General features: G+C 37.0%; 1 protein-coding gene across 5 annotated transcripts in view; it reads left to right on the forward strand.

Annotated features, from left to right (window-relative positions):
• Window positions 1–24822, forward strand: part of CPLANE1 (ciliogenesis and planar polarity effector 1) — a 162439-nt gene that overhangs the window by 59134 nt on the left and 78483 nt on the right. For all 5 annotated transcript variants that reach the window (XM_032278936.1, XM_032278933.1, XM_032278934.1 and 2 more), the window contains exons 22-32: window positions 4327–4436; window positions 4593–4751; window positions 5792–5900; window positions 7592–7889; window positions 9300–10242; window positions 11662–11810; window positions 12503–12669; window positions 13235–13317; window positions 14954–15033; window positions 16463–16540; window positions 18506–18698. In XM_032278936.1, the coding sequence (XP_032134827.1) occupies window positions 4327–4436; window positions 4593–4751; window positions 5792–5900; window positions 7592–7889; window positions 9300–10242; window positions 11662–11810; window positions 12503–12669; window positions 13235–13317; window positions 14954–15033; window positions 16463–16540; window positions 18506–18698 (2369 nt within the window). The remainder of the gene's footprint in view (window positions 1–4326; window positions 4437–4592; window positions 4752–5791; window positions 5901–7591; window positions 7890–9299; window positions 10243–11661; window positions 11811–12502; window positions 12670–13234; window positions 13318–14953; window positions 15034–16462; window positions 16541–18505; window positions 18699–24822) is intronic.

Genomic DNA, 24822 nt, shown 5'->3' on the forward strand with positions numbered 1-24822 from the left:
GGGCAACATAGTGAGACCCTGTCTCTAAAAAAAAAAAAAAAGTTTATTCTTAACTCACTCACCCTTGGTACAATCTTACATGTCCTAGGGTTCAGATTGTCTGTGTTTCCAACTCTAATAGCATTGAAATGCTTCCTGATTTCTTCTCTCAGCTGTCATGAACTTAGTTTCATAGACTCTTCATACCCTGTAACAAGAAAGGACCAGGCACAGGTGTCATCTGGAAAAGTATGTACAAACTCATTTCATTTCTAGGTCTGTAAGAAGTGAGTTAAATTCACAATAATCCCAGGTAAAAGATATTTGCTCATAAATAGGGACATAGTCCTTTGACGTGATTTAAATAAAGATTTGAACATATATTTTTAATATTTTCATTTTGATCCTAGGTTCTATTTAATTATTCTTTTGCTTGATTTGGTCTCTTGATTGTTGAGAAATGATTTTGGTAGATTAAAAATATTCCTTTCTGGCCAGTTGCAGTGGCTTATGCCTATAAACCCAGGCTGAGGTGGGAGGATTTCTTGCTCCCAGGAATTTTAGGCTGCAATGAGCTATGATTCTGCTGCTGATCTCCAGCCTGGGCGGCAGATCAAGACCCTGTTTCTTTAAAAAAAAAAAAAACAACAAGGTTCCTTTCCTGTTTTGTTACCTAAAATAGTAGATTTCAAACTCTTAATTTTATTTATTTATTTGTTTTTGAGACCGAGTCTCATTCTGTCACTTGGCTGGAGTGCAGTGGCACAATTTTGGCTCACCGAAATTGTAAGCCAAATTTTTTAATCTACCGAAATCATTTCTCAACAATCAAGAGGCCAAATCAAGCGATCTCTACCTCCTGGATCCAAGCGATTCTCCTGACTCAGTCTTCCAAGTAGCTGGGACTACAGGCGCCTGTCCCTGCACCCGGCTAACTTTTGTGTTTTTAGTAGATACAGGGTTTTGCCATGTTGGCTGAGCTAGTAACTCCTGACCTCAGGTAATCCATCTGCCTCGGCCTCCCACAGTGCCAGGATTACAGGCGTGAGCCACCATGCCTGGCCTAGGATTTCAAACTTTTTTGAAGTTTTTTACTATGAAAAATTTGAACCAAAGTAGAGATTTATGAACACTTGAGTACCTCTCACCCACCTGCAACAATTGTCAACATATGAAAGCAAATCTGAATATATCATAAGTGCCATAAGTACTTCAGTATGTGTAGTGAACATATGAGGTATTTTTAAAAACCACAATTCTATTATGACTGACAAAATTTACAATCTTTAATATTATATAGTCAGGCCTGCTTAATGATGGAGATGCGTCCTAAGAAATGTGTCATTAGACAATTTTGTTGTGTGATCATAGGATATACTTACACAAAAGTAGCCTAGTATACACTGAGGCTATGTGATATGGCCTTTTGCTTCTAGACTACAAATCTTTACAAGAGGATTGCTTGAGCCTACGAGTTCAAGGCTATTGTGTGCAAATGATTGCACCTGTGAATAGCCACTGCACTCCAGCCTAGACAACGTAGTGAGACCCTGTCTCTAAAAAGAAAAAAGTATTGCCATACTAAATACAGCAGTACTGAATACAGAATGTGACTATGCTGAATACTTTAGGCAATTGTAACACAATGGTATTTGTGTATATAAACATATCTAAACATGGAAAAGGTACAGTAAAAATACAGTATAAAAGTTTAAAAAAATGGTAAGTATAGGACACTTACCATGAATGGAACTTACAGGATTGTAAGTTTTTGCTCCAGGGGAGTCAGTGAGTGGGTGGTGGGTTAATTTGAAGGCCTAGTACATTACTGTATAGTACTGTAGACTTTATAAACACTGTACACTTAGACTATACTATATTTATTAAAAATATATTTTTTCTTCCATAATAAATTAACCATAGCTTATTGTAACATTTTTACTTTATGAACTTAAAAAAATTTAAAATGTTTTTGACTCTTGTAATTATATTTGGCTTAAGAGACATACAATTGTACAAAAACTATTTTTTTTTTTTTAAATTAGAGATGCTGGAGTACAGTGGCATAATCATAGTTCAGGGCTCAAAGGATTCTCCAACCTCAGCCCTTTGAGTACTGGGACTACAGACTTGAACCACTGTACTAGCTAATTTATTTTTTATTTTTTGTATAGGTGGGGTCTCTGTTGTCCAGGCTGGAGTGCAGTGGGGCCATCAAGATGGCTCACTGCAGCCTCCGCCGTCCGGGTTCAAGCACTTCTCCTGCCTCAGCCTCCTAAGTAGCTGGGGCAACAGGCATGCACCACCATATTTTGTATTTTTAGTAGAGATGGGGTTTCACCATGTTGCCCAGGCTGGTCTTGCCCTCCTGAGCTCAAGCAATCTGCTTGCCTCTGCCTCCCAAAGTGTGAGTTTACAGGTGTGAGCCACTGCGCCAGGCCACAAGGCGCTCTTGATATATTCTATTGTATTCTATTTTTAAGAGATGATTGAGACCACTTAGTTGATTATATAGCCTAGTAATTAATAATAGATTGTAATCTACGTTCTGAAAAACACAGATAAGGGATGTTTCTAGATAAGTCACTGTTTAGTGTGTTGTTGCATTGTATCTTGCTAGTTCTTGGCCTTAGTTCTATCCCAGCTTGCCTGTGAAATATGAAATAATGAAACACATCTGTCAGTAATGATGCCTTTCTCAAAAGATTGGGCCGTGCTCTCCTGACAGAATCTATGAGAATCTGATGTGTGGGGTGGGCTGTATTGTGAAAATGCTCATTGGAGACCCTGGTAGTCCCCCTGGAGCCATGTACCTACCATCCTCTCTCACTATTGGGATGAATAGAATGTGTAGAAGACCTGCTTTCTGCTCACTTTCCATAATGTCAAACTGTACTTTTTGGCTTTGTAATACTTATTTTAAAAAAACATATTAACTAGCTCCCTAAAGAAAATGAAAATACTGACTAATATAAAAGTCAGATTATTGCAAAGATAAGGCTTATTTAAAAAATTAAGGCATAGACTAGGCACAGTGGCTGATGCCTGTAATCCCAGCACTTTGGGAGGCTGAAGCAGGTGGATTACCTGAGGTCAGAAGTTTGAGTGCAGCCTTGCCAACATGGTGAAACCCTGTCTCTACTAAAAATACAAAATTAGCTGGGTATTGTGGCATATGCCTGTAGTCCCAGCTATTTGGGAGGCTGAGATGGGAGAATCACTTGAACTTTGGAGGTGGAGGCTCTAGTGAGCCAAAATCATGCCACTGCACTCCAACTTGGGCAAGACAGAACAAGACTCTGTCTCGAAGATAAATAAATAATAGTAAATAAATAATTAAGGCATAAATGAATGAAATTAAATTTTAGAGTATTATCTTTCTTCTTCCAAAGGAAAAGTTCCTAGTTTTTTATTTTTCCAGAGACAGGGTTTTGCTGTTGTGCTGCTAGAAACTCACGTGTGCAAGTGTCTTAAACATGCATTTACAAGTGTCTTTCGTATGATGATTTCTTTTCCTCTGGGTAAATACCCAGTAGTGAGAATTTTGATTCAAATGGTAGGTCTACTTTTAATTCTTCAAGGAATTTTCACACAGTTTTCCATAGTGGTTGTACTACTTTACATTTTCACCAGCAGTGTAAAAGTGTTCCCTTTTTACCCATCCATGCCAACATGGAGGCTGGTCTCAAACTCCTGGGCTCAAATGATCCTCCTACCTCAGGTGTCCAAGTAGCTGGGAGACAAGGTCTTGCTCTGTCTACAGAGCCTACACCACCCAGTTGAAAAGGTCCTATTAACCATAGAACAGTAAGGAGAGGGATAGTTTTCACTTAATTGGTCACATGTTAACTATAATAGAAATTTGAGATTAGCAGAAGAGTGGAAACTTGTTTTGATAGCTGGATTGAGCCCATGCGTTGTGTATAGTTAAATCCTGATGCTCCATACAATGGAACACTGTATTGGCAATAAAAAACTTAGTGTGTTTATATTACTACATGAAAAGGTATCTAAGATATTGTAGGTGAAAAAAAGCTAGTTGCAAAGCAGCATACATAGTATGATTTTATAACTTTGTGCACTTGTATTGCTTTTAATAAAACATTATTTACTATTGGAAATCATGGTTTTAGTATTGAAAATGTTTAAACATAAATGAATATTAATAAGTGATTTTTAAGTCAATCTCCATAACTTTTATATAAATTTAAAATGAACATGTGTTCATTTTATAATTAACAAAATAGATTTATTTTGGAAAAAAAAATGGTCAGCAGAGGTGGATTTGTTAAAATATTAATGTACATACTCATACAATTTTCTTTCATATTTGTGTTCCTGCTTTAGGTAGCTTCAGAGAACTTTGTGCTTTGTGTTGGATTCTGCATGTCCGTGATAAGTTATCCTATAATTGCAGGCAATATCAGAAAGCAAGAGAAAATGTAAAGGGAGAAAAGGTATTTACCAGGACAAAAATAAGAAAAATGAACACGTTAGTTGGGAAATTATTGTTTAAAAGAAGATTTTATATTTGTAGCAAAACTTTATTTTGAACTCATTCTTGTCTATCATCTAAAGTAAAAAGGAAATTAATGTTTTCAATATCCTTTTAGGACCTCAAAGTGGAGTTTGATTCTTGTATGGTTGAGCACTGTCTTAGTGCGGTGGAATGGGCTTATAGAATGCTACCTTTCTCTCGGTTTTTTAATATGGAAGAACTTATTCAGGATATAATTTTGAGCCTTATTGGAGAACTGCCACCAATTAGAAAGGTAATGTGCTTGTAGGTGAAAGTAAACTAAATCAGAATCAGGGACTTTAAAAGATTTTTATTTAATTTTAATTAAGGTTGATGTTGCTTTTCTTTGGGTTATTTCACTTAGCATAATATCTTCTGGATTCAGAAAGATAAATACTGTAGGACCTCGCTTACATGTGGAATATAAAAGTTGTAAACTCACGGAAGCATAGTATGGAATGGTGGTTGCCAGAGGCTGGGGATGTGGTGAAAATGGGGAGATGTTGGGCCGGGCGCGGTGGCTCAAGCCTGTAATCCCAGCACTTTGGGAGGCTGAGGCGGGTGGATCACGAGGTCAAGAGATCGAGACCATCCTGGTCAACATGGTGAAACCCCGTCTCTACTAAAAATACAAAAAAAAATTAGCTGGGCATGGTGGCGCGTGCCTGTAATCCCAGCTGCTGGGGAGGCTGAGGCAGGAGAATTGCTTGAACCCAGGAGGCGGAGGTTGCGGTGAGCCGAGATCGCACCATTGCACTCCAGTGTGGGTAACATGAGTGAAACTCCGTCTCAAAAAAAAAAAAAAAAAAAAAGAAAATGGGGAGATGTTGATCAAGGGGTATAAACTTTCAGTTATGAGATGAATAAGTTCTAGGGATCTAATGTACATTGTAGTGACTGTAGTTAATTGTAGTGTATTGTTTACCTGAAATTTGATAAAGGAGGATATTTTAAGCGTCCTCACTCTACACACACACACACACACGTAACTGTGTGTATTGATGTATGTGCTAATTAATTTGACTATGGAAATCAGCACAGAATGTATATGTATATTAAATCATAACATTGTACACCTTGAATATACACAGTTTTTGTCAATTACATATTTTAAAATAAAAAAGTAGGTTGATATTAAACTTCTGTTAGCAGACTCATGCTCAGAGAGAAGTTTTGACCTGACCTCGAAAGATTAGTATGAAATATGCATTTATATTTTGAGTTAAAATACTTGTGAAAATAAAAGAAAAAAATGATTTTTCTCATAAAACTTAACATTTGTTTTTTCTGAAGGTAGCAGAAATTTTCGTGAAAGCATTTCCCTGTCCTGAAGATGTGAGGGTTCCCTTAAGAGACAAATATCACTCTCTTCACCAGAGACTCAGACACTGTGTTGTGAAAGGTATTATTTGCTGTTTCTCAGATAGCTAATTGATAAATTGCAGAAGATTTGCCTTTTTGTTTTGAAAATATTTGTTTTCTGTTGCTTATGTGTCTGTGCAGTTCTGCCTCTTCCTAGAGATGAGTATGAGAAAGTAGAAACATTTCTCCATTACAGAAAAACGAATTCTCTTGCTTTGGAACCAGGTGACACTGACTTCGTTTCATGGTGGTGTCAGTCAGTAACTGTATGACCTTAGGCAAGTTGCTCAGTGTCTCTGAGCCTCATATCTTTATTCATAAAGTGGGCATAATACTACCTGCTTTATTATGTATATTGAGAGAGGATTAAATAAGATAATGTAAAATGAGCATATAGTGCTTTGTATATTGCACGTATTTGTTGAAAACTAGCAGTTTTTCTTTCCCCTTATGGTTATTTATGCTTCTAATTTTCTTCTTCAGAATTAGAATACACACATTTTTTATTGTGATAAAATATATATAATATAAAATTTACCATTTTAGCCATTTAAAATATACAATTCAATGACATTAAGTACATTTACAATGTTGCAGAATTTTTGAAGAATTCCAATTACCCTGCTTTTTACAACTATAATTCAGGATTTAAGTCCAATTATGTCCAGTGATTTCATATTATGGCATTACTATATTGTATTTGTGATTTATAGTTTTCTGAATACTTTTTTTGACATCCTCTAAAATATTCTCTTTATGTATTTTTTTTTTTGAAGTGTCAAGGTAAGTATTCATATTTTATTCTTTTTTTTTTTCCCATTTATTTATTTTATTGCATTTTAGGTTTTGGGGTACATGTGAAGAACATGCAAAATTGTTGCATAGGTACACACGTGGCAGTGCGATCTGTTTATGTATTAAGTAATGTTTTAAAATTTTTCTGTAGGCAGTCTTGAAAACCTTCCCTTGCTATTGTTTCTTATTACTTGTAGTAAGAAAAGTGTCCTTGATTTTTTTGGCTGGAATTATACTCCTATTCTCTACTCTGTGAGAATGGAAAAAAATTAGTTATTCTTTTTATTAAATATAATTATCCTTCTGAGTTTTAAAACCATTAAATCACTTAAAGTTTTTTTTCTTTTTTTTTCTTTTTTTTTTTTTTTTTTTGAGACGGAGTTTCACTCTTGTTACCCAGGCTGGAGTGCAATGGCGCGATCTCGGCTCACCGCAACCTCCGCCTCCTGGGTTCAGGCAATTCTCCTGCCTCAGCCTCCTGAGTAGCTGGGATTACAGGCACGCGCCACCATGCCCAGCTAATTTTTTGTATTTTTAGTAGAGACGGGGTTTCACCATGTTGACCAGGATGGTTTCGATCTCTTGACCTCGTTATCCACCCGCCTCGGCCTCCCTAAGTACTGGGATTACAGGCTTGAGCCACCGCGCCCGGCCCACTTAAAGTTTTTTTTTCTAGGGCATACTTTTTTTTTCTTCATGAGGCCTAGGTTCTGTTTCTTTTATTGATCTTTAGTGGACCTTCTTTAGCTTCTGCAGTTCTACTTTAAAATAGCTTTCCAGTAAATACTGAAGAAAACAATATCTGTAAGAATGTGGAAATAAGCCTTAGTCATCAGTTAGGTTTCTTGTCCCCAGGAGGGACCAGAGTTGAGTCTCCTGTGTCTCGAATCAAAACATTTTAATGAACACTGAGACCTTTTATTTTTTTCTTTCCAGGTCCCCAGACTGAGGAAATGATGTCTGTTGTCATGCATTCTATCCAGAAAGTGAGGGTGAAAGCTCTAAAACGTGTGCAGAGAAATATAGGTTCTTTTGAAATGAATATATGGGAACCAATTGAAGAAGAGAAACCAGATGAGGCTTCAGGTTTTGACAGATTTTCCCTGGGGACTAGTTTGAGCAGAAGTACACTCACAGAACTGGGGAATTCTGTGGTAAACAGTGATGCAGATACGGCAGATATGTTCTCTGAAGCTTTGTCGGTTGAAGTAAAAGGGATAAATAAGTATCAAAGGTACAATTGAGATCTTTTAATAACACACATTCACTTCCTTTGAAAAGTAGTTTTCAGGCATCTGATGAGCTGATTTCTGGTCCCAGCAACCCTCACTGATTGTGCTATTAATAATATGAATGATAAGTGCTATTCTCTCCAGTCATAGGAATATTAGGAGTATAAGACGAGACTGTACATTTGAAAGTTTAAGTATTATTGACATATGAAATAATTTTGCCATCTGAAATTATAAAATCAAAGGAGTAGATGAAATTCTACACTTTACTGGAGGACTTTTTTTTTTTTTTTTTAGTAATCTTTAGACTTAAATAGTTTGAGATTATTGAGTTAGCCATATTATTTTTAAGGAAAATTTTTCCTTAAATTTCCTTAATTTTTTTTTTTTTTTTTGAGACAGAGTTTCGCTCTTTTTGCCCAGGCTAGAGTGCAATGGTGCATTCTTGGATCACCACAACCTCCGCCTCCTGGGTTCAAGCGATTCTCCTGTCTCAGCCTCTCAAGTAGCTGGGATTACAGGCATGTGCCACCACGTCTGGCTAATTTTTTTGTATTTTTAGTAGAGACGAGGTTTCACCATGTTGGCCAGGATGGTCTCGATCTCTTGACCTTGTGATCCACCCTGCCTTGGCCTCCCAAAGTGCTGGGATTACAGGCATGAGCCACCACACCCGGCCTCTTTAATATTTTTAAGGGAAATATTTCAGAGAAGGAAATTGCCTCAATCAGAAGGGATGGGATGCTTTCAGCCCAGGTGGCCAACACCTGCTCTCTTACTGAGGGAACTAAGGGTCTGTGTTCTGTCCTAAGAACCATGTTGAGAAGAAACATTTAAAAGGAATTGTGATTGGGCAGTTAAGGTATCTGCCCAACAGGTTTCATAGCAGCTAAAAGTATTTAGAAAAAGTTCCCAACTTTTGTGTGGTAAAACTTAAAAGGACAGTCTTGCTTCTTACATGTGATATTAGGGGAGCTGAGCGGGGCAGTTGCAAGAGAGAAACAAGAAATCCTAAATTATGTTGTGTATCAGTGACTTGGAGTTTTTGTTGACTTTGTATTCCTAAAATCTGACCCATTAGAAGACTATTTTTTACTTATAGAAAAATCATTCTTGTTCTTTTATAGTGACATATCTGTGGACACATTTTAATCTCTTCTAATGCAAATTTTCCCTTTTGATATTAATGTGTTTTTTTTTTTTGATCTTACAGAAATGTTCCACTCTTGAAAACATTTAGAAATCATTTAGTCTCACCCCCTTATTTGAAAAACACAAAAGATTTTTGTTTTGTATTTTGAGGCACACAAAAGATAACATGACTTAATCATAGAGAGAATTTTTCATGTCAATTCTAAGATCAGTTTTAATGATTAAATAATCTTTAATTTTGTCTAATTTTTTTGCTGTAGAAATGTCCCAAATTGCATGGAATTAGCATCGATTGGTAAGCCCCCTGATAAAAAGAAAATGTGTAATCAGAAAGAAAATCCTGCAAGGAAAGAAGATCATGAAAAGTTATTACGAAATACACTTCCTGTAATAGGTGTTTGGGAATTTGAACGTGATGATGATGAATATATTAAATTCCTTGATCTCTTCTTGAGTTACATTCTTGAAAGAGACCTACTTAATTTGAGGGATGCTGGCATTCCATTTCTAACCAGTTTTTCTGAAAAGCTTAGAGAACATGAACTTAATTCTGTACTTTTTGATGTACATGCAACATTGAAACGACGTCAGGGCAAAACTAAAAGCCAGAATGTGTTTAGAGCTGGTTCTTGCTTTGTTGTTGATCCTGAGTCCTCTGAAGCAGAAAAATCATCCTCTCTAAATGATGAATATGGCACACATTTAGAAAACCAGGCACTTTCATCATCAGTACTGGTTAATCAAGGGATCAAATCTTTTTTAGAATATCCTTTGAATGAAGTCAATAAGAATGAAGGAATGAGAGGATTATTTGGTTTAAAACAGAAGTCAATTTACAGAATACAAGCTGACACTAGAGAGAACTGTCTTATCCAGAGATCATCAAACCACATTTTTTGGACTCCCAAGCACATTAAAACTAGAAAATGTATTTTCAAAGCTATTCAGTGCAATGATATTAATCCTCAAGAAGATCTTCCTTTAGCACTAAATAACACATTTGGCAGTATAGGAAGACTGCTGGAATGGATGATAAGGTGGTCTAATAGACGACTACTCTGTGATTCTGGTATAACTGAGTCATCCTCTGAGTACAGTCCAGTAATTCATGTAAAGACCTCTACAGCTGCCATTCTTACATCATTATGGCTTTTGGAACAACCCTATTTTGCTACATATAAGGCAAAAAATGCCATTATTAAGGTAAGCATATCAATTTTTTATTACATACAAATGTGAATTCTCATTTTAAATTCAAACTATGTTTACATTTTCCCATCTTTTAAAGAATCATTAATTAATAGAAAATTAATGACAATGTTGATTGTAATCTATATCACCTATTTTTTTTCTTCTAGTGGTTCCTTTAATTCTTAACAATAGTTAAGGTGAAAGTGCTTTCAAAGAGGCTGTGAGGTTTTGAAGTTTTGTGTGTATTTATAAAAAAGAAAAAAGAGAAGGAGATAATTTTAAGTGATACTACACTTATGTTATTTCTCCTTTAAGTTTCAGGTTTTGGTTCAGATGAAGGACTATGTAACTCTTTAGTTTTAATTACTGATGTCTCATCAAGTCCATTAGGGAATCATTTTTCTTATACTCTCAGGCCAGAAGAGGTTGGAGAACAAACCCAGAAAGGCAGATAGGAGTCAGTAGAGGAGTTAGTGTTTAATTAACCATTCTTTCTTCCCTAGTCAATGGTAAATGCCTTTATTCTGAAATAGTTTATTCGAAGTTTAAGGATGTGAATGAGTGTGTGTGTGTGTGTGTATTTATTTTGTTTTATTTTTTATTCGTTTATTTTTTGAGACAAGAGTCTTGCTTTATCACGCAGGCTGGAGTACAGTCTTGGGATCACAGCTGCCTGTAACCTCAACCTCCTGGGCTCAATTGTTCCTTCTACCAGAATCTCCCAAGTAGCTGGGACAGCAGGCTCATGCCACTATGCCTGGCTAATTTAAGAATTTTTTTATAGAGACAGGGTGTCCCTTTGTTACCCAAGCTGGTCTCAAACTCCTTGGCTCAAGTGATCTTCCTGCCTTGGCCTCTCAAATTGTGGGGTTACAGGCATGAGCCACCACACCAGTACTCTTTTTTTTTCCCTTGAGACTGGTTTCTGTTGTCATAAGGCATACAGTTTATATGATACTGTGATATTTGTCATCCTTGAAATTTGTATTTCTAGGTAATGTATATGGAAATTTTAAGTGAGGCAAAAGGGATACCTACCTTGTGCTTTTAGCTGCGTGTATTTTTGTCTACTATGTCATTTTGAAATAACTACTGAATGTCTTTATAATATAGCAAAGGGAATGAAATGAGAATATTACAGTTTTTTTGCGACTGTTTTGTGGCCTGAAAACAATGACAATATGCCTTAAAAATTTGTAAGGCTGATTTCTTTTGAATACTATTTAGGTTGTCAGATTTGCTTTTTCCAGTTAGAATAAAGACTTGATCATTGCTTCAGCAACAAATATTGAGTTGTAGAAAGACAGTAAATATTTGATAAATGAATAAGAGAATTATTCAGAACTTCTGTAGAAAGAATGAAAAAATTCAAAATATGGTGAAAAATAAAGGGTTCAATAAATACTAAATACTGTAAATGGTTTGCTTTAGATGATAGAAAATCGTGACCCTGGGTATCAGATTGGACCCCATATTGAGAGGGAGAGCAAAACAGTTGCTGGTGGTTCAGTTGCAGTAGCAACTCCAGATGGAACTGAGGACAGAAATGGTCAGAATAAATCTTGTCAAAATATCTTGAAGTAAGTTGCTGATTTTAGTCTTTTTTCAATAGAAGGCACCTGGTTTGATGGCGTTTGGGCTTAAAGGGAAGAATCAAATCCTTGAAAGTTGAAGGAATGAGCATTTTTTGAAGGAGAGGAACTGGAAGTGAGCTTTCTGAGGTGCTTTAACAGTTCACTGCAAATTGTATTTATTCCCTGTTCATCTAGCTCATATCTTCTGAGAGAACAATTAATTCATACTGAGAAATTCCTTTATCAACTTATTTCCCATATCAGAAGTTGAACTAATCCTTTAATCCATTTTTATATATGAAGCAATACTAGGAGTGATAAAGCTTTGAATACCAAGGCAAAAGCCATTATAGCATGAAGAGTCCTTTGTGAGAATGATAATTTTAGATAAGTTGAAATTATTGGAGTCGTTTGAGTAAATAAAAACCAGGATGTTTAGTTATTTATTAAACGATCTTTAACTGAGCTTCTATTATGTATCAAATATTTTTTTAAAAGATTTTATAATTAAGAAACCAAAGTTTGTTCTTTGTTTTTAAGACTGTGAATTATGCCAAGTTCGTGCCATTGAACTCCAGCGTGGGTGACAGAGCGAGACTTCGTCTTAAAAAAACAAACAAACAAAACTGAATTAAATGTAAAGCAGCTCTTTATCTCCAAGAATGAGTAATGATTTTAGTTGCTCCATTGTTTTTCAGTAGAATGCCAACTGAAGCAAAAAATTCTGATATAAAAGAAATCAATGATGATATTATTTCCATCATTCATGATACTAAAAAAGAATTTATAGATATTGATGAGAATCTTTTAAAAGTAGAAGCATTTATACAAGAGGAAATGGATATGCACATATCAGACTATAAAGGTCAGTTCATTTAGATAATCTACTTTTTGACTTTATTAATTTGAAATTGGTAAATATTATCTGAGATAACTTATTTAGTCTTATACCTGTTAGTATGTTTACAATAGCCTAAAATAAAAAATTAAGGGAATTAAATATTTATGAAATATTGAACATATTAACTCTAATTTTGGTTTTAATAAAACCAAGAAGATCTAAGGTATTTTTATGCTGGTGCTCTTTTACAGTTGTTGGGCCTCTTGTGCTGCTTGTATAATAATTATGGTCTCTTAATTTCTATAAACCAACTCTATAAACCTCTCCCCAGCAGTCTTCCTTAAAACAGAAGCTCTCAGAGCATTACATGGAATTAAACATACTAAATAATAAGGCCTCTCAAGGCTCATCTGGGATTTACCTGATGATGGTGGAATAGACTCCAGGTGTTTTAGAAGACTGTCTTTATAAAAAGAATAGAAAACATTTCTATCATTATATTGTTTCTGGAAATATTCCCTGAGCTGTCTACAAGTCAATAGCTTATTTTTAAATGATCATTTTTCTCTTCATCTTCACTTATTGCTAGAAGACATCGAAGAATCTGTTGGAGGTTTCAGAAGTCCCAATCTTGCCATTTGCATGATGACTTTACCACAGCAGTTAGAAGAAGTAAGTCAATAAATAGTGGTTACAATTATTCATCTTTCATTTTGTGTAGTGTTTAAATTACACATGTTTTTATTCATTGTTATTAAGTATATCAAAGCAAGGCTAACTCTTAAAAATGCACTATGGATTATAGAATATAGCCATGCTGTATGGCATTTTTCTTTCCTTGAAATTGTAGTGCAGTGTAATAACATGTCTAATAATTTCAGGCAATGAAATTTTCTTGCCATAAACTGCTTTAGTAAATTTATTTAATCAGAAGTAGCAAATGTGTCTTTATTTAAAAAGTATAGAAGTATGACCAAGCATGGCAACTGATCCCTGTAATCACAGCACTTTGGGAGGGTTGAGGCAGGAGGATTGCTTGACGCCAGGAGTTTTAGACAGGCCTGGTCAAGAGAACAAGACTCCATCTCTACAAAAAATTTTAAAATAGCCAGGCATGGTGGCATGCACCTGTAATAGTCCCAGCTACTTGGAAGGCTGAGGTGGGAGGATCATTTGTCTCCAGGAGTTTGAGGCTGTAGTGAGCTATATTTTGCTACTATGCTGTGGCCTGGGCAGCAGAGTGAGACCCTGTCTTAATAAAAAAATTAAAAGGTATAATTCAGCTGTAGTATACTTTTATGCATATATGTACTTTTTGGTATTATTTTTCTCAAAACTCTATACACTTAATTTCCAGAGGGGAACATAGACATTTCCAATTATTGTAACACTTCTGTTTTGTTTTGAGATGGGGGTCTTGCTCTTCTGCCTAAGTTAGAGTGCAGTGGCATGATCATGGCTCACTGCAGCCTGGAACTCCTGGAATAAAGTGATCCTCTTGCCTCAGCCTCCCAAGTAGCTGAGACTGACTACAGGTGCATACCACTATGCCCTGTTAATTTTTTTTTTTTTTTAATTTTTTGTTTAGACTGGGTCTTGCTATGTTGCTTAGGCTGGTCTTGAACTCCTAACCTCAGCCTTTCAAAGTGCTGAGATTACAGGTGTGAGCTACTGTGCCCTATCTGTTATAACAATTCTTTTATTTATTTTTATTTTTGAGACAGTGTCTTGCTCTATTGCCCAGGCTGGAGTGCAGTGGCATGATCTTGGCTCACTCCAGCTTCTGTCTCCCAGGTTCAAGCAATTCTCCTGCCTCAGCTTTCCAAGTAGCTGTGACTACAGGTGCGCACCACCACGCCTGACTAATTTTTTGTATTTTTTGTAGAGACAGAATTTCACCATGTTGGCCAGGCTTAGCTCAAACTCCTGACCTCAAGTGATCCACCCGCCTTGTAATAGTTCTTTTAAAAAGGATTCCATTTTCCTGGTTTTATAGTTGTTTTTGCAGGAAAATTAATAATCGTGTAGTCTTAGGTGTATATAATTTACAATGTGTTACTCTACTGACACAATCTTGTTTTTGTAACTTAGCATGCTCAATAGCCCGGTGTGACAGGCTGGAGGCAATTCACACAGTATAAAGATATGGTCAGAGCAGGACTGGGAGTACATTTTACTGTTTGATTTCTCACTTACTTGTAGACTGTTGTTACTCTGGTTAAGTGGCTAATATGAAATCAAAATACTCAAGACAGTAATACCTATTTGTTTTACTTGTTTTCTTTTTGGGTGCTATTAATTTTAACAGCAGTTTACAGAAGAGGTTCAGTATCAAAAGGAAGAACCGCTGGAGACAAATATGGAGGAAAAATCGACTGAACAGAAGAGGTAAGGAGGAGAAAAGTATGAGAGTGATTGTCACTGGTTTGGTTACCTCAGTGAAGCTTTCAGCTTTTCTTCCATCACAATTTACAATACATGTTTTAGGGTGCTACTGTGTTTCTAGTGAACTGTAACTTCAGTTTATAGTTATGGTAAAATGATTTTTGGTAAATGTTATACTTCTGTGTATTGATCAAGTGAAATAAATAGTGATATCTAAAATGCCTTTTTGTTCTTTCATTACTGTCAGCCTTATCAAAATAAAATAAAGCTGTAAATACGCCAAAGTATATTTAGCTGCCAACTAGGGAACCACTTTCCACAGATTCCATTTTTTTGAATCAAAGAATCATGAATTATTTCATATATACATAAAATCTTTCACTGTTGTGATGATTACTGTACACTATAGGGTTATGATGTACATATACACTGCCAGCTAGCTTATTGCTTCAAGGGGAGCTGAAGGCAGTTTTCAGGTGTTGCAGTTTGGACATGATTTCTAAGTCTTTAGAATTTTAAAGTTCTAGAATTTTAGAATTCCCTTAGATAAGAAAGGAAACATAATTAGATTTTCTTTCCCTTTTCAGTATACAAATTTTGTTTAGTTTTTCTGTGGACCATTAAGAATATATTTAATACTATGTGCCTTTACAAGTAATTTAGATACTTCTAGTCATAAAAACTATTTCTTAGGAAAATTACCCAAGGAGAGAGAGAGAAGACAAACCCTAATCTTTACAGTTTCTTTTTTCTTTTCTTTTCTTTATTTTTTTTTGGCAAACAGAGTCTTGCTCTGCTGCCCAGGGTAGAGTGCAGTGACGCAATCTTGGTTCACTGCAACCTCTGCCTCCCATGATCAAGCCATCCTCCTGCCTCTGCCTCTTCAGTAGCTTGGACTGCAGGTGTGCACCACCATGCCTAGCTAATTTTTTTTGTATTTTTTGTAGAGATGGGATTTTGCCATGTTGCCCAGTCTGGTCTCAAACTCCTGAGCTCAAGAGATCCCCTGCCTTGGACTCACACAGTGCTAGGATTACTACAGGTGTGAGCCACTCTGCCTGGCCTCTTTATAGTTTCAAATGTGACAGTGGGCTCTAGTGTGCTGAGCAACGTGTCTTCCTCTTTTATAGGTGAAATTTGGGTCTTGGCTAACCTCATGTCCCCTCATTTTGGATTCTGTTGTATTTATTGCTGAGCAATCAGCAGTGTTTAAGCGGTGTTTTAAGTCATCCAGACATATTTTTTTTGCTTTTGCTTAGATCTCTTTCTAATTGCTATGGAGACAAATGTAAACAGATTGTGATTATGAGCTAAACATTATAGAATATTAGAGGTTGTTTAGACTCTAAGATGGCTGAGCATAGATCACTCATACCTTAGATAATGCAAAGAATATCTTGCCTCCTAATCACCTATTAATTTTTATTGATAGTATGATTGAAGGCTTTTCATTTCCTGATCATACCACTCTTCAATCAATGCAAGTAGATACAAGTTCAGAAATTTCTAGGTAAGAAGTTTTGCCTGCTATACTTTTTAAAAATTGTTGTGTTATATAAATAAATCAGAGTGAAAATATGTCGACTGTACAATTTTTGAAACAATTGCTACATTTTTGACTAAAAACTAAGAATATAAATGAAAGCAACATAAAGCATTGAAAGAGCAGCATAAGCACACATATCTGATATCTTTCATTACTGAGTTTCCACTAGCAATTTTATTTTAAAGTTATATAGGAACTATGTTAGAACGGTGTTTTCTGAAAAAAAAAGTAATTATATATTATTGAAATATGAAGTTGTTGGTCATTTTCATCTTCTAACTGATTTCTTACAGGGTTTGAAATGCTTTTAATTCTCTCATAGAACAGATTCAACCAGTTCTTTTGAATGTCTCTTACAGAGATTGAACAGAGTGTTTAGTGTTTAGAAATCTTGCCAAAATAGGAGGAAAATATAGCACAGCTTTACCTCAGAAAAATTTTACGTGGTTAGAATTGAGACCTGTAAAAAGCAAAGCCCAATAAAGTTGTTTTAAAATGGGCAGCTCTGTGCAAGGAGACCTTCTTCACGAAATGTTACTGTGTCTGCATGAGTGGTCTCACCCAGATCCAGCCCTTCCCCTGCACTCAGTTTGGCAAGAGCTTCTCAGACTGGGCTAGGTTGTGCAAACCCAGCTGTACCTACAACTCAGTGAATCACTACACCTGCCCCTACTGTCCCAAGGCTTTCTTGAGTGCCAGTGACTTGTACAAGCATGAATGTACCCATCTTGTGCCCAAGGAGACCCCTACAGCCCTGGAGCCCCTTGTGGCTTTACTAGGAATGCCTGAAGAGGAGCCAGCCTGAAACTCATACCCCCTTCCATCACACTTCAGGGACCCAGCCCCCACAGGGTGCCTCCTGAACCTCCTTTGGTCCCAGCTCACTCTTTCGACTTGAGATCCCTGTCACTGGGCAGCTGACTCACTTGTCACCCAACTAAGAAAGCTGGGGACAGTGGAGGCTAGCAGCAGCTGTGAGAAACATGATTCTCTAGGAGCAACACTCAAAGCTTTCACTTTGGCAAAAAAAGAAAAGGCAGATCAGTTGTAATGCCTATTTTTGTGAATTTGCCAAATAAAGTTTTTTTAATTGAGCATGTTAGATACTCAATAAAAGGCAAATATTATTGCCGAATGAGATTGAGTGTAAACCTAAATAAGTCTATATGAAATTTAATAAGTTTTTTTTCTTTTTTAGAAACAGTGATCTATTTGAATCTGATAATTGCCTGCTCCCTTGCGTAGTTTATAAACTGTAGAAAACATTGAATATCTGCTATGTTTGAGGAATCATCCCCCAACAGTCATTTTGTTTAAAAAAAACCCCAAGACCTTGCGTTCATCTTTAATTTTTATTTGTAAATAAGCATTTTATGTTAGGCTTTATTATACATTTAAACTCTGAGATTTGCTTGGAAATTAAATGTTCACCATAATGTTGTTTCACATTTAATGATGACAAACAGTAGTTTTCTCTACTTATCCTAGAATTAACTTTTTTAACCCATTTTTTCCCTAGTTTTCTTAACATGCTGAATCATTAATTTTAGTCAAAAACATAATCCTGAGCCAAATTACAAATTATGAAGTCTGTACAACTAATCAGAATGATTGCACAGGTCTCAAATTCAGATGTCCACAGGGACCAGGCAAGTAAAAATAAATGTCAGCTCTTGGGTATGCAACAACATGTGAAGGGTCCGTCACTGACTACACAGTCCCTTAAGAAAGATGAAAATTGAGCTGATGACAAATGTATGTGGTGGCCGACAGGCACTAGAGAGAAAGGCTTTAAGGCTTAAATTTCCAGAAAACTACCAGAATAACCTTTCTATTGGAAGACAAAAGTGGGATCAAACTATTCAAATCATGTTCAGTTTGTTTTTTGTCAATTAATGCATGTTTTTTATTTAAATGCTTTCTACATAGTGCACAGATTTCTACATATAAAGACAAATCTTCCTCACTTCCACCTCTGATATCAAATGGAGTCAATGTTGCTTCACAAACACCTGTTCCAACACCTCAGAAGACCCAGAGAAATGAATGCAGGGATCAGTTACCAGATTGTTCTGATTCCATTAGGCAAATGCTCCAAGATGAAATGTTTAAATTAGTTCAGGTAAGCACATCTCTATATAAGTAAGTAAATCTACATATAGTACATGTAGGGTTTTAAAATATTAACAGATTTCCAGAAACAGACAAGTTAAAATGATATCACAAGCATTCCTCTGCTTTGGGTACTTTTCATTTTTCATTCAAATGTAACTAGTCGGATGCAGTGGCTCACGTTTGTAATCCCAACACTTTGGGAGGTCAAGGCAGGAGGATTGCTTGAGGCCAGAAGTTTGAAACCAGGTTGGGCAACATAGCGAGACCCCCAACTCTACTAGGAAAAAAAAGGCTCATAGTTCTAGGGCCTATAGGTCTAGGCTAAGCTACCTGCTTCTCACAAAGACCTCTTTTTACTGAGCTCTTTGGGATGCAGCTGCTCACAAAAGTGAGGTTGGGAGTAATCAAACCAGGTCAGTGGGCTCCTACTCAAAAGTATCTGATGCTTATTTTCCAATTGACACTATCACATATTTCTTATCCATATTTATTGTGCTTGAGTTGAAACCGTCAGCTGCATTTCAAATTACTATTCACTTTGACTTTATCATACCTGGCTATATTTTTTTCTTCTTTTTCTTTTTTTTAAATTTATTTTATTGCATTTTAGGTTTTGGGGTACATGTGAAGAACATGCAAGATTGTTGCATAGGTACACATGTAGCAGTGTGATTTGCTGCTTTCCTCCCCATCACCAATATCTGGCATTTCTCCCCAAGCTATCTCTCCCCAATTCCCTACCCCCCACCGTCCCTCCCCTATTTCCCCCCAACAGACCCCAGTGTGTAGTGCTCCCCTCCCTGTGTCCATGTGTTCTCATTGTTCAACACCCGCCTATGAGTGAGAACATGCAGTGTTCGATCTTCTGCTCTTGTGTCAGTTTGCTGACAATGATGGTTTCCAGGTTCATCCATGTCCCTACAAAGGACACAAACTCATCATTTTTGATGACTGCATAATATTCCATGGTGTATATGTGCCACATTTTCCCTGTCCAGTCTATTATCGATGGGCATTTGGGTTGGTTCCAGGTCTTTGCTATTGTAAACAGTGCTGCAATGAACATTCATGTTCACGTGTCCTAATGGTAGAATGATTTATAATCCTTTGGAAATATACTAAATAATGGGATTGCTGGGTCAAATGGAATTTCTATTTCTAGGTCCTTGAGGAATCGCCACACTGTCTTCCACAATGGTTGAACTAATTTACACTCCCACCAACAGTGTAAAAGTGTTCCTATTTCTCTACATCCTCTCCAGCATCTGTTGTATCTAGATTTTTTAATGATCGCGATTCTAACTGGCATGAGATGGTATCTCAGTGTAGTTTTGATTTGCATTTCTCTGATGATGAGCATTTTTTCATGTTTGTTGGCCTCATGTATGTTTTCTTTTGTAAAGTATCTGTTGATATCCTTTGCCCACTTTTGAATGGGTTTATTTGTTTTTTTCTTGTAAATCTGTTTTAGTTCTTTGTAAATTCTGGATATCAGCCCTTTGTCAGATGGGTAAACTGCAAAATTTTTTCCGATTCTGTTGGTTGCCGATTCACTCTAATGACTGTTTCTTTTGCCGTGCAGAAGCTGTGGAGTTTGATTAGGTCCCATTTGTCTATTTTGGCTTTTGTTGGCAATGCTTTTGGTGTTTTGGTCATAAAGTCCTTGCCTACGCCTATGTCCTGAATGGTTTTGCCTAGATTTTCTTCTAGGGTTTTTATGGTTTTAGGTCTTATCTTTAAGTCTTTAATCCATCTGGACTTAATTTTAATGTAAGGTGTCAGGAAGGGGTCCAGTTTCTGCTTTGTGCACATGGCTAGCCCGTTTTCCCAACACCATTTATTAAACAGGGAATCCTTTCCCCATTGCTTGTTTTTGTGAGGTTTGTCAAAGATCAGATGGTTGTAGATATGTTGTGTTGCCTCCGAGACCTCTGTTCTGTTCCATTGGTCCATATCTCTGTTTTGGTACCAGTACCATGCTGTTTTGATTACTGTAGCCTTGTAGTATAGTTTGAAGTCCGGTAGTGTGATGCCTCCTGCTTTGTTCTTTTTGCTTAGAATTGACTTGGCTATGTGGGCTCTCTTTTGGTTCCATATGAAGTTTAAGGTGGTTTTTTCCAGTTCTGTGAAGAAGGTCATTGGTAACTTGATGGGGATAGCGATGAATCTGTAAATTACTTTGGGCAGTATGGCCATTTTCACAATATTGATTCTTCCTAACCATGAACATGGAATGTTTCTCCATCTGTTTGTGTCCTCTCTTATTTCGTTGAGCAGTGGCTTGTAGTGCTCCTTGAAGAGTTCCTTACGTTCCTTGTTAGTTGTATTCCTAGGTATTTTATTCTCTTTGTAGCAATTGTGAATGGCAGTTCATTCTTGATGTTGCTCTCTTTAACTCTGTTATTGGTGTATAGGAATGCATGTGATTTTTGCACATTGATTTTGTATCCTGAGACTTTGCTGAAGTTGCTTATCAGTTTCAGGAGATTTGGGGCTGAGACGATGGGGTCTTCTAGATATACAATTGTGTCGTCTATAAATAGAGACAATTTGACTTCCTCCTTTCCTATTTGAATACCCTTTATTTCTTTTTCTTGCCTGATTGCCCTGGCTAGAACTTCCAGTGCTATAATGAATAGGAGTGGTGAGAGAGGGCATCCTTGTCTAGTGCCAGATTTCAAATGAATCCTTCCAGTTTTTGCCCATTCAGTGTGATATTGGCTGTTGGTTTGTGGTAAATAGATTTTATTATGTTAGGATACATTCTGTCAATACCTAGGTTATTGAGGGTTTTTAGCATAAAGGGCTGTTGAATTTTGTCAAAGGCCTTCTCTGCAACAATTGAGATAATCATGTGTTTTTTGTCTTTGGTTCTGTTTATGTGGTGAATTACATTTACAGACTTGCGTATGTTGAACTAGCCTTGCATCTCTGGGATGAAGCCTACTTGATCATGGTGAAGAAGCTTTTTGATGTGCTGTTGCAACTGGCTTGCCAGTATTTTATTGAATATTTTTGCGTCTATGTTCTTCATGGATATTGGCCTGAAGTTTTCTTTTCTTGTAAGTCTCTGCCAGGTTTTGGTATCAGGATGATGTTGGTCTCATAAAATGATTTGGGAAGGATTCCCTTTTTTTGGATTATCTGGAATAGTTTCAGAAGGAATGGTACCAGCTCCTCTTTGTATGTATGGTAGAATTCGGCTGTGAACCAATCTGGACCTGGGCTTTTTTTGGGTGGTAGGCTCTTAATTGCTGCCTCAACTTCAGACCTTGTTATGGGTCTGTTCAAGGTTTCGGCTTCTTCCTGTTTTAGGCTTGGGAGGAGGCAAGTGTCCAGGAATTTATCCATTTCTTCCAGGTCTACTAGTTTATGTGCATAGAGTTGTTTGTAATAATCTCTGATGATTTTTTGAATTTCTGTGGAATCTGTGGTGATATCCCCTTTATTGTTTTTTATTGCATCAATTTGGTTATTCTCTCTTATCTTTTTTATTAATCTGGCTAGTGGTCTATTTTGTTGATCTTTTCAAAATACCAGCTCTTGGATTTATTGATTTTTTTTGAAGCGTTTTTTGTGTCTCTATCTCCTTCAGTTCTGCTCTGATCTTAGCTATTTCTTGTCTTCTGCTAGGTTTTGAGTTTTTTTGATCTTGCTCCTCTAGTTCTTTCAATTTTGAAGATAGGGTGTCAATTTTAGATCTCTCCTTGCTTCTCATGTGGGCACTTATTGCTATTTATTTTCCTCTAGAGACTGCTTTAAATGTGTCCCAGAGATTCTGCTATGTTGTGTCTTTATTCTCGTTTGTTTCGAAGAACATCTTTATTTCTGCCTTCATTTCATTGTTTATCCAGTCAACATTTAAGAGCATGTTGTTCAGTTTCCATGAAGCTGTGCGGTTCTGAGTTAGTTTTTGAATTCTGAGTTCTAACTTGATTGCACTGCGGTCTGAGAGACGGTTTGTTATGATTTCATTTTTTTTGCATTTTCTGGGAGTGATTTACTCCCAATTATGTGGTCAATTTTAGAGTGGGTGTGATGTGGTGCTGAGAAGACTGTATATTCTGTGGATTTGGGGTGGAGAGTTCTGTAAATGTCTATTAGGTTAGCTTGGTTCAGGCCTGAGTTCAAGTCCTGGATATCCTTGTTAATTTTCTGTCTTGTTGATCTGTCTAATATTGACAATGGGGTGTTAAAGTCTCCCACTATAATTGTGTGGGAGTCTAAGTCTCTTTGTAAGCCATTAAGAACTTGCCTTATGTATTGGGTGTGTATATGTTTAGGATCATTAGCTCTTCTTGTTGCATTGATCCTTTTACCATTATGTAATGTCCTTCTTTGTCTCTTTTGATCTTTGGTGCTTTAAAGTCTAATTTATCAGAAATGAGAATTGGAACTCCTGCTTTTTTTTGCTCTCCATTTGCTTGGTAAGTCTTCCTCTATCCCTTTATTTTGAGCCTTTTTGTATCCTTGCATGTGAGATGGGTTTCCTGGATACAGCACACCGATGGGTTTTGGCTTTTTATCCAATTTGCCAGTCTGTGTCTTTTGATTGGGGGCATTTAGTCCATTTACATTTAGGGTTAATATTGTTATGTGTGAATTTGATACTGCCATTTTGGTGCTAGCTGGCTGTTTTGCCTATTAGTTGATGCAGATTCTTCATTGCGTTGATGCTCTTTACCATTTGTCATGTTTTTGGAGTGGCTGGTACTGGTTGTTCCTTTGTATGTGTAGAGCCTCTTTCAGGAGCTCTTGTAAATCAGGCCTGGTGGTGATGAAATCTCTGAGTAATTGCTTGTTCATGAAGGATTTTACTTCCCCTTTGCTTATGAAACTTAGTTTGGCTGGATATGAAATTCTGGGTTGAAAGTTCTTTTCTTTGAGGACGTTGAATATTGGCCCCCACTCTCTTTTGGCTTTTAGGGTTTCTGTTGAGAGATCTGCTGTGAGTCTGATGGGCTTCCCTTTGTGGGTAACCCGACCTTTCTCTCTGGCTGCCCTTAGCATTTTCTCCTTCATTTCAACCCTGGTGAATCTGACGATTATGTGCCTTGGGGTTGTTCTTTGTGAGGAATATCTTTGTGGTGCTCTCTACATTCCCTGGACTTTAATATTGGCCTGCCTTGCTAGGTTGGGGAAGTTTTCCTAGATAATATCCTGAAGAGTATTTTCCAGCTCGGATTCATTGTCTTCCTCGCATTCAGGTACACCTATCAAAGGTAGATTAGGTCTTTTCGCATAGTCCCAGTTTTCTTGGAGACTTTGTTGATAGCTTTTTACCCTTTTTTTCTCTAATTATGCCTTCCCATTTTATTTCATTGAGTTGATCTTAGATCTCTGATATCCTTTCTTCTGCTTGGTCAATTCACCTCTTGCAACTTGTGCATCCTTCGTGAAGTTCTCGTGTTGTGTTTTTCAGCTCCATCAATTCACTTATATTCCTTTCTAATTTGTCCATTCTCGTTAGCATTTCATCAAATCTTTTTTCAAGGTTCTTAGCTTCTTTGCATTGTGTTAGAACATGTTCTTTTAGTTCACAGAAGTTTCTTACTACCCACCTTCTGAAGTATGATTCTGTCATTTCGTCACACTCGTTCTCCATTCAACCTTGTTCCCTTGCTGGTGAGGAGTTATGATCCCTTGTAGGAGGAGAGGTGTTCTGGTTTCGGGTGTTTTCATCCTTTTTGTGATGGTTTCTTTCCATCTTTATGGATATATCTACCTGTCGTCTTTGTAGTTGCTGACTTTCAGATTGGGTCTCTGAGTGGACGTTCTGTTTGTTGATGATGAGGTTATTTCTGTTTCTTAGTTTTCCTTCTAACAATCTGGCCCCTCTGTTGTAGGACTGCTGAGGTCCACTCCAGGCCCTGCTTGGCTGGGGATTGCCTGCGGCAGCTGCAGAACCATAAGGGTTTCTACCAGTTTCTTTTTCTGCTATCTTTGTCCCTGAAGGATACCCGCCAAATGTCAGTCTGAGCTTTCCTTTATGAGGTGACTCTTTGGATATACAGGGGCCTGGGAGCTGCTTGAGGAGACAGTCTGTCCTTTATAGGAGCTCAGGTGCTGAGCTGTGAGCTCCGTTGTTCATTCGGAGCTGCTGGGCAGGTACGTTTATGTCTGCTGCAGCA

The sequence above is a fragment of the Sapajus apella genome, unplaced genomic scaffold (genome assembly GCF_009761245.1).
Source record: "Sapajus apella isolate SASKATOON/1434 unplaced genomic scaffold, GSC_monkey_1.0 scaffold11, whole genome shotgun sequence".
In the NCBI taxonomy this organism is placed as follows: domain Eukaryota; kingdom Metazoa; phylum Chordata; class Mammalia; order Primates; family Cebidae; genus Sapajus; species Sapajus apella.